The sequence below is a fragment of the Microcebus murinus genome, chromosome 21 (assembly GCF_040939455.1).
Source record: "Microcebus murinus isolate Inina chromosome 21, M.murinus_Inina_mat1.0, whole genome shotgun sequence".
In the NCBI taxonomy this organism is placed as follows: domain Eukaryota; kingdom Metazoa; phylum Chordata; class Mammalia; order Primates; family Cheirogaleidae; genus Microcebus; species Microcebus murinus.
Genome location: NC_134124.1, coordinates 15,599,810 through 15,614,954, shown reverse-complemented (window position 1 = coordinate 15,614,954; position 15,145 = coordinate 15,599,810). Strand labels below are relative to the sequence as shown.

Below are 15,145 nucleotides of genomic sequence, written 5' to 3'. Positions count from 1 at the left end.
AAGAGAAGACTCCAGATGATAACACAGTTGGAGTCGTTTCAGATGAGGCCCAATTTAGGGAACTGAGATATATTAATAGTTTGACATGGGGAAGACCTGGCTATAAGTATCTGACGGGCAGTCGCAGGGAAAAGCAAACACACAGTATCCTTCAGACTTGACGAGGGCAAATGTTAAGATCATCAGGGATTTTGGATCATCACACATTTTGTAAACCCACAGGGCAATCCAATGTCAGAATGTCTGCTTTGTAGAACAGAGAAGCCTGGAAAAAGAGGTCAAGAGGTGGAGCCCGGAGAGGTATGTGTCAGGGACGCTGGGAAGCGGTGCTGCCCTGGGCCCAGGGGCTCTCCCAGCCCTTTCGGCTGAGTGTCCCTTCCTTCCTGCTGCGAGTTAGCCGCCTTCTTTAGGAAATCTTAGCTCCCAAATTACAAACCTTACGAAAGTCAAAATGTCTCTTCTTTCTTCCTTGTTAAATGCAGCCTTTGAGGATTGTCACACTGTCATAGAACAGGGGCTCATCTCAGAACCATGCTGAATTGTAGCCAGAGTGGCTTGCACTTTCATTTGCTCTCAAATGAATTTATAGGCATGAGCCAGGAGTCTTTTCAGATGTTTAAGTTAAGCTTGCAGGATGGCCTTTTTCCTTCCGGGTCAGCACCTACCCCTCTGGGGTCACCAGGCTCCCCTTGTCCCTCGCATCCCAACACCACCTTCGCTCTAAGCTCCCCATTAACTCCACACCACTTCAGGGAGAATCTGCTAAGCAGAGGCTCAAGGATAATTAAAATGTGGTATATGCTCACAATGGAATATTACTCAATTCTAAGAAACAACAGTGAGCTAGCAGCATTTATGCTATCCTGCATTAAGCTTAAGCCTATTATCCAAAGTGAGGCGACACAAGACGTGGAAAATGGGCCCCACATCTACTCACCATCAAATTGGTACTGACTGATCAAAGCTATGGTTCTCAAATGGTGGTAATGTTCACCAGGGATTCGGAGGGGTGGGACCCAATCTTAGGGATGTGGTGAGCATTTTGGAGGGGAAGGCATAACTCTAACCCTCCTTAGGGAGAGGCAAAGATATGCAATGTAACTAAAATGTAAAAAAGAACAAACAAAAAAAAAGAGGAAAAAAACCCCTTTTATCGGGTGGTGGGCAGGTGGGAGGGGGGAGGAGGAGAAGGGTGTGTACTTATATAACGTGTGCGGTGCGCACCACCGGGGGATTGGACACGCTTGAATCTCTGGCACATGGGGGGGGCAGGGCAATATATGTAACCCTAACAATATTTGTACCCCTATAATATGATGAACTAAAAGGAATAATAATAATAAAAAACATAAAAACATAAAAATTCAAAAAAAAAAAAAAAGACGCTCAAGGGAAGTCTCCTTAGGCCTTTGTAGATGTCTCAGGGGCCTGTGTTTGTTCTTCCTACCCCCATGGCTCGTCCTGGAGGTGAGAGCTCGGTCAGGCATCTGAGAAGAGAGCGGGGACCCGGGGCTCCCTACCTTGGCAGGTGAAGCACTGGATGTGGAAGTGGTTGTTGTGCACGCGGACCACTTCGCCTTTGCAGGTGTCTCCACACCGGTAGCACTGGATCACGTTGGGGCTGCTCCGGGGATTGTAAGGGTTCTGCTGATAGGGAACTGGAAGAGGACAAAGAGATCACTATCCAGCAGGCCCTGATTCTTCAAAAAGTCTGCCGTAAGACATTATCACTATCGTAACTGGGGGGAAGAAAGCAGAAAGGGTAGAAATGACTAGCAAAGTAACTTCAATTCATCATCAGGCTAAGAGAGCCAAGCTAAGGCAGCATTAGTGAGTGGCAGTAGGGCTAGTCCATAAATCTCCTTAAGCAGGCAGAGGTTTGTTTTGTTTTGTTTTGTTTTGTTTTGTTTTTCAGAGACAAAGTCTCACTCTGTCGCTGAGACTGGAGTGCAGTGGTGCGATCATAGCTCACTGCAGCCCCGAACTTGTTGGCTCAAGTGATTGGTCCTCCCACTTCAGCCTCCTGAGTAGCTGGGACTACAGGTGTGTGCCACCACGCCCAGCTAATTCTTTCCATTTTTGTAGAGATGGGGGGTCTTGTAATGTCGCTCAGGCTGGTCTCAAACCCCTGGCTGTAAGTGATCCTCCTTCCTTAGCCTCCCAAAGTGCTAGGATTACAGTGTGAGCCACTGTGCCTGGTCCGGCAGAGGATTTTGAGTGAGCATAGTCTTTCCTTGCAATAATAGAGGCCAAATTCCCGAGTGAAGAAAAATAAAAGAGGAAGTAGGGTATTTCAAGGTAAACCATCCAGAAATACCATTTCTTAGGTGATCTTTGGATCAAAATCAGGCCCTAAACTTGTCAAAGGGCATTTGGGCCTTGCAATCGTAGGTCTCAAAGAAACGGACGGGGTGGCTGCCTGTGCCTCCAACAGGCCTTTGAGTTAAGCAAGTGACAGCCCCTCTCTGGGCCTCAGCTTTCACATCTGTCTAGTGAGGGTGGTCTTGGCAGCAGGGACTTTTTTTTCTTTCTTTTTTTTTTTTTGAGACAGAGTCTCGCTTTGTTGCCCAGGCTAGAGTGAGTGCTGTGGCGTCAGCCTAGCTCACAGCAACCTCAATCTCCTGGGCTCAAGCGATCCTCCTGCCTCAGCCTCCCCAGTAGCTGGGACTACAGGCATGCACCATCATGCCCGGCTAATTTTTTCTATATATATAGGTTGGCCAATTAATTTCTTTCTATTTATAGTAGAGACGGGGGTCTTGCTCTTGCTCAGGCTGGTTTCGAACTCCTGGTTTCGAACCTCGAGCACTCCGCCCACCTCGGCCTCCCAGAGTGCTGGGATTACAGGCATGAGCCACCGCGCCCGGCCAAGCAGCAGGGACTTTCTATAAAGGAGGCACGAAGGGAGACACTGCGGCTGAAAGGCTGACACGGGGACTCATCCTAGAGCTCCTTCCAACAGCACTTTCCATAAGATGGAGGAAATGTCACATGTCTATAGTTAAGAAATATGGGCGGGTGCAGCTTATGAAGGGGCTGGCGTTCCTGGGAGCTGCAGTTCAGCGGTCAGCATCCAACCATGCGTGAGAGCTCTGCCAGCCTATTGCTCCTGTCATTCTCTTGCTAAGACCATCTCCTGGCTACTTCTCTAGATATCCTTTCCCTGAGATGTGCCTGGCTTGGCCATTCCAAAATCTGGTCATCTGATATTTAATAATAGCAGGCACCTGCCTAGGACATGAAACCTCAGGGTTGGAAGGGATATTAACAGCTGTTTGGTCCAACTGCATTATGTATAAGCTGTTGATATAACCGTGCCAGTGAGGCACCTACTCCTCTTTCTTACAGGCAGCCCCTAGTGGCACCGGGGAGAGAACTACTCATTTCCTCAATTGTCACTCAAAGTTGAAGCAATAGTCTGAAAACTTCTGCTCATACCTTACTAGGAGAAAGTTCACTCCTGTCCCGGTTATAAAGATAGCCACCTGACTGAAGGGGAATTTATACCCATAGATTTCCTGGCTAACCTCTGAATAAGTATATTATTATAAATTAAGCTGGGCTCACAGCAACCTTGAACTACAAAAGAATTTAGAAATCACCACTTCAGGGGTTCTTCGCCCAATGTGGTAGTTGTTACGTCTGTTTACTGAAATTTGAATCTTTTCTTCTAGGCACAGGGAGGATTGCACGTGGTGACTTGATGGCAAGGAAATGTGAATGGGAATTGTGTGTGTCTCTTCCAACTGGAAGCCGTGAGAGCCATCATGTGATCTGCCACGCTGCCTGTTCTGTAACCCAGCAGTGAGTGACACCCCAGATGGTGAGCAGGATGCATCAGCTTGGATTCCTGATGGAGGAGTCATGGAACAGAATTCCAAGCTAAGCCACGGTGAGCGTCTATCATGAGCAACAACAAATCTTTATTGCCATAGTCTCTAAAACTTCTTTTTGCTGTGGTATAACCTGGACTATTCCATCTGATCCACCTAATGAAATTCTCTAACTAAATTTGGTGTTACCTACATTATCCTATAGCTTTGTTCATATTCTCGAGGAAGTCTATGATCTCCATAGCTGAGCTTATCTGCCTTCCTCCTTTTAAAGACAAGAAACAGGGAATCAGAACTTCTGATGATCTCCCACTGAAGGTGTCCTGACCCACAAGTGCGCTGCAGGGCAGAGAGCTGGCTGCTGAGCCCTGAAACGGTGGCTTCCGATAACTCTGCTACCTGGGGTGGGAGAATAATATCTTTCTCATTGTCTTTCTTTCATGGAGTTCATGTCCACTATCCAACTCTTTTATTTCCTGTCTTAAATTCAAGACAAAAATTAAATGTATTAGCTAGTTAACTAAATCATTAATTAACTCATTAAATGGGTTAATACATGTAAAACATTTCAAAAAGTGCATTAAGTGCTCCACAAGCATTCGCTGGTATCATGACCACCACATCCTCCCCACGGCTCAGAGTACTCCCCTCCGCACCCCCCAGAATGTCCACAAACCCTTTCCTTCTTTTTCCGATTTTTGCTCAATGTCCCCTAGACAATATTTCACTCTCCCTTCTGCCCCTCTGAGAAAAATATAGATCTTGTTTATGTGAGCAGTGTGGTGATCTATCATTGCCAAGAGAAACAAAGCTGTGAGCCTGAAAATAAAATAAGAACGAATCGCATAATCATCCCCATCAACGATGAGAACCCTCCAAAGCATCCAAAAGTCCTTCCAGAATCACTGCACGAGTTTGCATCTACCTCGCCTAATTCAACCTGTCTTATTTGTTCGATAACCAACTTTCACGATCAATTTGATTTTTTTTTTTCTAATCTGATTTGATTTTCTGGAGAAATGGATTTGTGAGCATGGTCCTCAGAACTTAGTTTTTGAACCACCCAGACAAAAAAAGCATAAAATCGGAGTGAGAGGTATGGATTAGGAAAATGGGCCTTCTGGGGCAGAAATACTGATGAGGCCACCCTCAGGATGAGGGCGCTGCATTGGCCATGCTGAGTGTGGCCCGGGCTCTGGGAATACCTGATGTTTGTAAATAGTCCCATATGCAGAAATTCATGTATGGTTGGTGTGAGCTTTCCCAGATTGTGGATGTAAGTTGTGATTATAAAAGGGCAACGGTGCAGCGAGATTTGAGCTAACAGGTCTTGTGGCAAGGTCTTGTAGCAAGACCTTGCCTTATCCAGACAGTGCCAACAGGAACTGCTGCGGGGGCCAAGAGGAACCAGGCTGAGATATGCCACACCTGCCCTCGCCCCGGAAGCCACCTCATTTCCAGCAAGGCTTTGTATCCTTGGCTAATTAAATCAGGAACTTAATCTAACCTTGTTCTCTCTCTGTGTGTAGATATGTATCTGTTATTCCCCTGAAACACTAAAATTTGACTGTTCATTCTCTGCTGGTTATTATTTCCATTAATTTTTATCTCACAAAATACTAAGGTTCAGTCACATGATTTATAACATTTGTCTTATGTGCACATGTCTTTGGAATTCCAAGTTGATTTATACGTGAATTTTTGAACTACCTCTTGTGTTAGAAACTATCCACCCTTGAGAACAACATTAGAGACCAGCCCTAAGCCTCAAAGGACATTCACTTTGCTCACTTGTGAGATCACCCATGAGGTTGCCATGTGTAGACCTGTGGATAATGTGACAGGTTTCTAAACTGTATGTGGGAAACCTCTGGCTTCTTTAGTGTTATTTGGCCACTGAAGGATACCCAGAGAGACACTCCCAGTTACCAGCCTTAAGCAATGCCATCCACTAGAACTTTCTGAGATCATGGACACATTTGAGATCTACACTGTCCAACATAATGGTCACTAGCCATGGGTGGCTACTGGGCACTTGAGATGTGGCTAGTGTGACTGAGGCATTGAATGTTTAAGTTAATTTAATTTTAATCCATGTAAATTTACACGCAAATAGTTCCACATGGCTAGTGGCTATCATACTTAACAGTGCAGCCTGATAATTTAAAAAATGGAACACCAGGCCGGGGGGAAAGAAATTAAAACTGGTTGAATCCTAGGTCTATAAGAATAACATGTACAAATTAATTCAGGAATAACCTCAGACCAAAATTATTCATTTTTATCCCAAGAGAGTTTTAAAGTTGTACTTAAGGCCGGGCGCGGTGGCTCACACCTGCAATCCTAGCACTCTGGGAGGCTGAGGTGGGTGGATTGCTCCAGGTCAGGAGTTTGAAACCAGCCTGAGCAAGAGCAAGACCCCATCTCTACTATAAATAGAAAGAAATTAATTGGCTAACTAATATATATAGAAAAAATTAGCCGGGCATGGTGGCACATGCCTGTAGTCCCAGCTACTCGGAAGGCTGAGGCAGGAGGATTGCTTGAGCCCAGGAGTTTGAGGTTGCTGTGAGCTAGGCTGACGCCACAGCACTCACTCTAGCCTGGGCAACAAAGCGAGATTCTGTCTCAAAAAAAAAAATAAATAAATAAAGTTATACTTAAAAAACAATTTGCAATTGGAACCAATTATACACACACTCACCCATCCTGAATTTGATCTGGATACAAAAGATTCTGAGCAGTTCAAATAAATATGGATTTTTTTAAAAAAGGAAATCACAATTTTTCAGGCACTGAAAGGCTGAACAATCCTAATCTTTCCAAGAATATAGGCAAGAAACTCAGTTGGCAATGGCTATCAGTATAATTATTTAAGATAAAAAACCAGCTGGTCGATACCTTTGAGATTAAAAATGAAGGGTTTGAAACATTAAGCCCTCTTTTACACGCCTATCAAATCATTAGAGTTCTAAGAGAAAATACGTCTTAATTCCACCACTAAACTTGTAAGTAAAGTTCTTCCCAAATGCTACAGAGATAATTTAAATTTGTTGGAGCAAAAACGACATACTGGAAGGGGAGGCTTGATCGATCTCCTGATAAGCTAACAGGAGCTCACCAGCTGAACCTACTGGCAAACCAATTCAGCACCCAGCTCCTCCCCTGACTTTTCCTCTCTCTCTGGGTCTTGTTCTTTGTCTATGTGCCACTGGAGGTAATCTGGGTTCCAATCCCCCCTCTGCTGTTGCCTAGTTTTCTAATGTCGGGCAAATCATCCCACTTCTCTGGCCCTAAGTCCCTCCTTAGTCACTAAGGAGATTGGACAAAATGACTCCTAAGGGTCCCTCCAATTAAAAAAACGATTCTGCCTTTGTGTGCCCTCTTTTGTGATTCTTTTTCTCCCTCCAAACTCTCTCCTTTCCATGAACGGGTCCTACTTTTAAACTAGACTGTGTTTTATGTTATCAGATTTACGAGTCTCTTTTAAAAGCAGATAATGGCATGATTTCTCTCTTATAAGCAATATGACCTAAGTTACTTTCTTTTTATTGATGGGTTGCCCACACAGATTTCTTTCCCTCCTCTGAAGGTCACTTGACCTTGCAGATAAAAATGTTCCCACCTCGTAATAGAGTGTCTTTAAAATAGTCTTTAGGAGGTAGGCCCACCTCTGCTATGCTGGAGTATAATTAAAAAGAGTGACAAAACCGACTTGAAGACAGCATAACAACTGTGAATAATTGTCTGGGAGTGTAATAAAAACAGTGGAGCCCCTGGCTGAAAGGTGAAACACCAAGCAGAGAATCAGCCGGTTCAGCAAGGAGCTGCAACAGCCAGGGGGCCCAGGGTGCAGCAGCCTTCCCGCTGTGGCTTCCCAATTAGAGCCCCAAATACTCTGAGTGTGTTCACAGGTATCTGCTAAACGCGGAGGGAGCCTCAAGTAGGGATCCAGGCATTTCACAGGTAGAAAGCAGCTGCCTGAAAGGTTAAGGTGGAGCCTGTATATGCGAGTAACATGCACATCACAGCGAGTGGCCCTGGGTTTGATTTCAGAGTTGGATCAGGGCTGAGGGACCCATCGTGCTCCCGAGGCTCCGTGAGTGCCCGGATGCCCACATTGGAAAGGGCAAGGGAGGGAGGCTGGGGTCGGGCACTGCCACTCACTGGCTGTGTGACCTTGTGCAAGTCACATGATCCCCAAGCTTCAGTTTCCTTATCTCTAGAGTGGGAATAACTTAAGTCCTTTGTGAATATTAAATGACTTACATTATAGCAAATGGCTTAGTGTGAGCTGTTTGGGCTCACTAAGCAATAATTAATATTAAAGGATCTGAAGCCGTGTAGCCTCATCTCCAACGCAACGTGGGAATTCTTTCTAAATAACTCCTACCAGCTAGCCACAGAGCTTTGCGCAGACATTTCTCAAATCCATTTCGAACAAGTTCAGCAAAGGTTTCCTGGTTTTCCCTTCCTGCTGACGGCCAAGAGCAAACCCCTTGGCTGCAGACTACTCACCAGCGTGGGCAACCTCTTCTTTCTCCTCCTGTCTCCAGAGCGCTCTTTGTTTATGGTTTGTGTGGGCTGCAGAGGTGGGTGGCTGACATGCTTTTGATGTATCCTGCAGAGGAATGTGTGAATTGGGTGTTTCCTGTTGCAGGATGAAAGGCTATGATCTATGCTATCCTGGGGCGGTGTATTTTGGGCACAGCTGCTGTTTCCAGGGGGACCTGTCAGAGTGTTTGTTGTGTGCTTACTTACAATAAGCCAGTGATTTGTTTTCTGAAAACTCTGATAGAGAGATTGTAAGCGCTGCTCCTAGCAACCCCTGAGGGCCTTGCATGGTGTCATCTCATTGGGCCATTACATCTATGTTCACTGAGTGAACACCTGGAATCAGACAGGTGCTTCTGCTTTTAGAGCAGAAGGGCCTGGAAGGCTATCAACATATGCTAGATTGGGAGCTCCGGGTGGGCAAGGACCATGTCTTTCTTGTTTACCATTACACCTCAGTGCCAGGAATACAGTAAGTGGCCATCTCACTGTGTCATTGATTCATTACTGCTTGGTGTTTTTTTTAGACAGAGTCTTGCTCTGTTGCCTGGGCTAGAGTGCCGTGGCATCAGCCTAGCTCACAGCAACCTCAAACTCCTGTGCTCAAGCAATCCCTCTGCCTCAGCCTCCCGAGTAGCTGGGACTACAGGCATATGCCACCATGCCCGGCTAATTTTTCTATATATTTTTGTTGTCCAGCTAATTTCTTTCTATGTTTAGTAGAGACGGGGTCTCGCTCTTGCTCAGGCTGGCCTGGAACTCCTGAACTCAAACGATCCACCCATCTTGGCTTCCCAGAGTGCTAGCATTACAGGTGTGAGCCGCCGTACCCGGCCATTCCTGCTTGTTGAATGAATAAAAGAATGGCAGAACTGGTCCAAGGGTTTCATTTAACAGAGGAGAAAGCAGAGGCTCAGAGGACACAAGCATTTCACCCAAGCTCACACGGCAACCTGTGCTTCCCTCAGTGCGTGGGGGCAGCTCTTCTTGGACGACAGGATGCAAGAAGGCAAATCAAGAGGTTGGTACAGAGGGTCACAGAAAGTTGGGGAGAGAGTTCACAAAAGTCTGGAGGTCATGCTGAGCTTTTGTGTTAGGGTAAGTGGGCTGGGGCTGAGTGTTCCGGGACACAGAGGCACAGAGAGGGTTTGGATTTGAAGCCATGTGTGAAGAAACAGGAGGTATAAATGCATAAGTAAAGGTCTGGAAGGACAACAGGCAATATTTAGACAGTGGCTCCTCTATGTCAGGGTGTGTCCTCAGCAATTTACACATGCCATCTCACTGAGTTGTCAGAACTCAAGAGGAGATGCTATTATCCTTATTTTGCAGAGGAGGGTACTGAGACTCAGAGACCTAGGGCCACTTGTCCAAGGTCACAGCTGGTAAATGGCAGAGGCAGAATCTGGACCCAGGCAGTCTGAGCTCTCGCCACTGAGCTCTAGTGCCTACAGTGCAAATATGCCAAGAGAATGGCCTCCTTTGGGGAGGAAGCGGGGTCGAGGGGGTGAGAGGGGGACCTAACTTCCTCCAACGGTAATCACCCACCACCCAGCTGGTTTAAAAAAAATAATTTTAAAAAGATTTAAAAATAACGATCAGAGGCAATGAGAGAACAGACCAGGCAAGAGGGGAGAGCTGTTCGGCGTCCCTGGCAGAGGACAAGGAAGCCGTGAGTGCTGCTCCCAGGCCCAGACGTCAGCGGGAGCAGCGTCCCTGGCGTGGGCAGGGACAGCCCGACAGGTGTGCGCGCTCGGTCCCCGAGCTGCAGGTGTCGGCAGCTGCAGCAGGGCAGAGGTACGAGTCCTCTGGGAACCCCAGGTCCCTGCACGGATGGCCCTGCCCTGGCCCCGCTTTCCCGGGTCAGCAAGTCAGTGACACAGTCTGTCACCCCAAGCGGATGTCGTGAAACCTTTGCCGCAGCAGAAACTGCTCCGCAGCCTCGCTCTGCCAGCCTCCTCGGCGTGTTCCGTGGTCATGGCATGTCGCTGGCAACACGGCCCGTGCTGCCTCCTTCAGAAATGTGCTGTCAGGACATGTGTCAGGACGGCACGCTCTTGGCCGGCAGACTGCTCTTGTGTGGCAGCCAGCTGCCACGCGCCAGCTACAGCAGACGGGCTTTGGGTTAGATCTGCAGGGGCCTTCGCTGCAGTGAGCCGTGCAAGCCAGCCGGCCTCAGTGGCAGTCCCCAACATGGGGAGCTCTTTACTTCTTATCATTCAATTGGATCCTACCTCACCGTAAGGGAAAATGAAGTTGCAGCCAGTCCCTCCCCCTCCCGCCCCTGCGCCCCGCAGTTGACTGTGCCAACGTCCGTGAACTCAGCCCAGAGACCCGCACAGCCTCTTCCCACGGACTCAAACATGTCTGTGTTCTCATGTCTTTCCCCTCCCTCCCCCTGGGCAGAGGAGATTGATAACAACAGTCATTCTTGTTAGATGGGGGCACAGGAGGCCTTTCTGCCCCCTTAACTGATGCTTTCTCTGGAATAGTTAGCTTGCTAGTCAATCCTTCCAGTTCCTCTAAAGGCACAGGCTTTAGAAATTGAAAAGCTAGGAAGCCACCCCCTTTGTCCCTGCTTTCTGCTGCCCATCCCGGCCCTGAGGCCCTGCTCACTGAACAGAGGGAAGGCACAAGACGCTGGGTGAAGGAAATGCCAGTGAATATTTCAAAAACATCATCTGGCTACGCTTGGTCGGGGGGTTTTAAGAAAAAGATAGACAGCACTGGGGTAAGAATGGCTGGGGAAGAGACAAGATCAGACGGAGAGGGGAAAATCCCGAGGGTGTCTGCCAGCCTGGGTGTTTTTCCACTTTGGATAGGCCTCCTGTCAGCCAACACCAATTCTCTTGTCACTGCTGACCGGGTCCCTTGCTACCTGTACAAAGTCCGCAGTCAGGGACACGATAGGCCTGTAAAAATAACTCAAAACAACTAACATTAATTGAGCAATTACTATGTGCCAGGCATGGTGGTACATGCTTGCTTTGTAGCATCTCATTTAATTCTCATAAACCCATGAGATAGCTACCACATGATCACTATTTTTTATGGGAATTTGAGATACAGAGAGGATAATTAGTCTAAAGTTACACCACATGCAGATTTTAGAGCTAGGGTTCAGACTGGCCTCAGTAGGTCTCAGAGAGGCTCGAGTGTCTCTCCTCTCCTCCCCCTCCTGTGGGTCATTCCTGGGCCTCCTCCTGCCCAGTGCTTCCTGGCCTGTGCCCTGCTTCAGAGCAACCTGGCCTTGGGGACATGCACAAGCACTGGAGCAGGGAGAATGGGGTTGACTTGTACTGGAAGCTTGCAACACCCTTTCCACCATCTCTACAGCTTATCTGAAAATTACTATTTGGGTTTTGTCTGGGTCCCTGGAAACCGTGTTGGAAATAGAGGAACTTCAGGAAGCCAGCAATTGTCTTTGTGCTATGAGTGACTCAGTCCCTTGGCCAGAGGTTTTAATACTTATACAATGTTTGCTTCCTGAGGCTCTGGCAGGCCATCAAGCCCTGATAGATTGCGGGGAAATCCAAGGAATATCAGCTGTCAACCCGGCTCCCTTGACTTACAGGTTTTCAGTATCAGAGGGGAGGGGATATAGAAAATTCTAGTCTAGAGGTTTCTGAACATTTTTTTTTTTAAGGCTTACGAACCTTTTCTTGAAATGAAATGATGAAATGGACTCTAGGTTATCCGGATTCTGTTGCAAACCATGTGTGGAATGCAAACCTACGAGGCAACAGTAGTCATTCAAGGAAAGTCCCTACCCCAGAGGTGGCTTGCGTTGGATGAGGCTCTCAGACATGCTTTATTTGGGTGGCTTGGTGTTTGTTTGAAATTATGGTTCCTATTTTTTCCTTTTGCCTTACCCCTGGTCAGCTTCTCTCCTGCGCTGCTAGGCGCTTGAGGGAATTGGAGCTGGGATCCCAGCCTGTGATCCCCGTAGATGAACTCAGCTGCTGTGACTACAGTGGGGTAGGGCCTGGAGTGCTACCACTCATGACCCCCTTTCACTGCAAGGCAGCCCCCAGGGCACTTTCTGCCCCATTCACCTACATTCCCATCTCTACAAATGCAGCCCTGAGGGTCCCAGAAGGGAAGAACTCGCTCAGGGTCCCCACCATTCTGGCCACTTCGGGACCAGCAGGAAGCATCGGGAAGATGCCATGGTTCAGATCAGGGACACTTTGGCTGAAGGCAGCCCAAAAGGAGGTCTCGGCCTCACAAGTCAGGGAGTTCTCAAAGCCATTTTAAGCATCCCCAGTTCTTAGAGGGCAGAGATCTCCCAGGAGGCTTCTGCTCAAAGTTCTACAGGGCTCCCCTTGATGGCCTCCGTGGTCATCCACGTGATCACTGCATGAGGGGCCTGTCCCAAGACAGTCTGCCCTGCTGGCCAGGGCCCCTCCCCAGGGCTGTGAGGATGCCCGGACTGTCCTTGCAACTCCATCTTTCCCCCTTCGTCCTCACCCTCCCTGCCGTTCATTTCCCCTTCCCTCTTCCGCTCCCTGCCTTCCTTTCTCCCTCCTCTCTCTTCCTGCAGTTTTTGCCGGTCTCTGGTTCTTCCTTGTGAGATATCCGGTTCCTTCTCTGCCATTCCCTTTTAGTGAGGCTCCAGGCAGGTCACACCCGTCTCTGGGCTCTTACGTTCCCATTTATAGAGTGAAAGGGCTGCACTTCGTGACCTCTCAGTCTCCTCTGAGATATAATAGTCTATGCAGATTAAATACAGGGCAACACAAAATGCTTTCAGGGGCCAGGCGGGTATAATGTAAATGGCAAATAGAGCTAGAGGGACAAGTTGTAGAGACTGGCTCACCTAGAGGAGAAGAAGCTAGTGGGCCCCAGGGGATTATGATCATGCACAGATAGGTCAAGGTCTCTCTGTGAGGGCCGGATTCTGCCTATGGGTCACCAGTTTGGGGTCTCTGCATCCAGACAGATAGATGACCACAAAGTCACTTTCAATTACCATCTGAGCGAAGTCACATGCTCACCACATGCCTTTAGGATCTGGAAGGAAAGAATACTCCTGAAACGAGGTCCTGCAGAACCCCAGGGTGGATAAGGGAGAGCCACATAGGCCTGGCACTATCTAGGTCTCGGTGACATTACTCAGAGGCAGACAGTACTTTTCAAACTTTTTTTGACCATGAGCCACTGGAAGAGGTTAATTTTTTCGTAATGATTCAGTACACAAATATGTGAAACTAAAGTTTCACAATCAAAACTTATCTTAGCACACATGATATGTACTGATAGGTTCTTTTCTTTTTCCATTTCATTACTTTATGCCATTTCATTAAAAAATGTTGTTTGTACCCCCATACATTGATTTCAGGGTCTGGTAACAGGTTGTACCACACAGTTTAGAGAAAATATAGGCTATAGAATCTGTCAGATCTCAGTTCAAATTCAGGCTCTGCCTCTCACAAGCTGTTTAAGCTTGACTAAGGTGCTTCATGTCACTAAGCCTTATTTCTTCATCCATAAAATGGGGATAACAGTATTTACCTTTCAGGAGTTTTGAAAGGATGAGAAACAATATACATAAAGCACCTAGTACATTATCTGGTATATAGTGAGTGGTAAACAAAAGCTTGCTATAATAATACTGATGATAATAGTAATATTACTACTAATAATAAAATGAAGCTAAACATTGTAAAGATGTAAAGATAAAGTAAACTCACTTTCTACCTCAAAGAAAGTCCCAGGCTGGGATAAGGGAGATTGGTTTTCACTGTAACTCTGATAGTCCCAGTACCTGGTACAAGTAGGCATTCAACTCATACTTGTCAAATAAATGACTGATGAAAATATATTCCTAAGAAGCTAGAATCTAAGGTAGAACTTGGTAAAGGAAACAGGTCCATATATGAGATGATAAGATTTTGATATATTATTCCTGATTGGGAAGGGGAGGAGAGATGGGTAAAGAACCATGGAGAGATGGCATTTTTATATTTTTTAGTAGGTTGTTGGTACATAATATGTGGGACTAAGAAGTCAAGACATGATAAGGAACCAAGAAAAATAGAGAAGAAAAACACCAACAGATAATAGGAGGAAAGAGAAAGAATATTTCGAGACATGCTTTGAGATGAAAGAATTTAAAGATCCTCCCAAAAAAATCAACAGACAAAAATTCCTTTAGGAAACAAAGCATCATTCAAATTTTCAAACTGGATTCATATGGTCCAGTGAGCCAGGGGAGAAATGTTTAATCCCTGTGAGTATCAGCAAGTAGTTCTCAATTATGGTTGGGTCTATGTATAATGCCCTGCGAACAGCTTTTTTTTTTCACCCGCAAATGTAGTGGACATCTGTTGTTTTGTCTGGTCAGCATCTGCTCTCTGCTTCTTCTGACAATAGAACCTCTCTTTCCTGTAGGGAAGTCATTCCATATGGGGTTTGGGTGGGGCTGACCCTGTCCCAGCACAGGGTGGGCAAGTAGCCCAGGCCTGGCCAAGCAGAGAGCCCCAGTTGCCCTTCCATGTGATTGGTGGGCACATGGGATAATCCCCTCTGGGGTTTTTCTACAGGAGCTTCCTAAACCAGGAGGAGGTAGCCTGAGGCTCTTGGTGCCATCTTGCTCCTCATATTAGTCGTGGAGAGAGAGCGAAGAGATCCCTGAATCATCACTTGAGTCTGTGGATACTCCTGGGCCTGGAGCTTCTGAACTTCCTAATTATACAAACCAATATAGTACATTTCCTTTTTGATTTATTTATTGATGTATTTATTTATTTTTGAGA

The 15,145-nt window shown here is 46.7% G+C and overlaps 1 protein-coding gene across 6 annotated transcripts in view; it reads right to left on the bottom strand.

Moving 5' to 3' along the window:
* Positions 1–15,145, bottom strand: part of ABLIM3 (actin binding LIM protein family member 3) — a 109,155-nt gene that overhangs the window by 67,326 nt on the left and 26,684 nt on the right. For all 6 annotated transcript variants that reach the window (XR_012913988.1, XR_012913987.1, XR_012913986.1 and 3 more), the window contains one exon: positions 1,521–1,658. Coding sequence is in view for 1 of the 6 variants with exons in the window: in XM_012741577.3 (XP_012597031.2) it covers positions 1,521–1,658 (138 nt within the window). In the remaining 5 variants the exon portion in view is untranslated. The remainder of the gene's footprint in view (positions 1–1,520; positions 1,659–15,145) is intronic.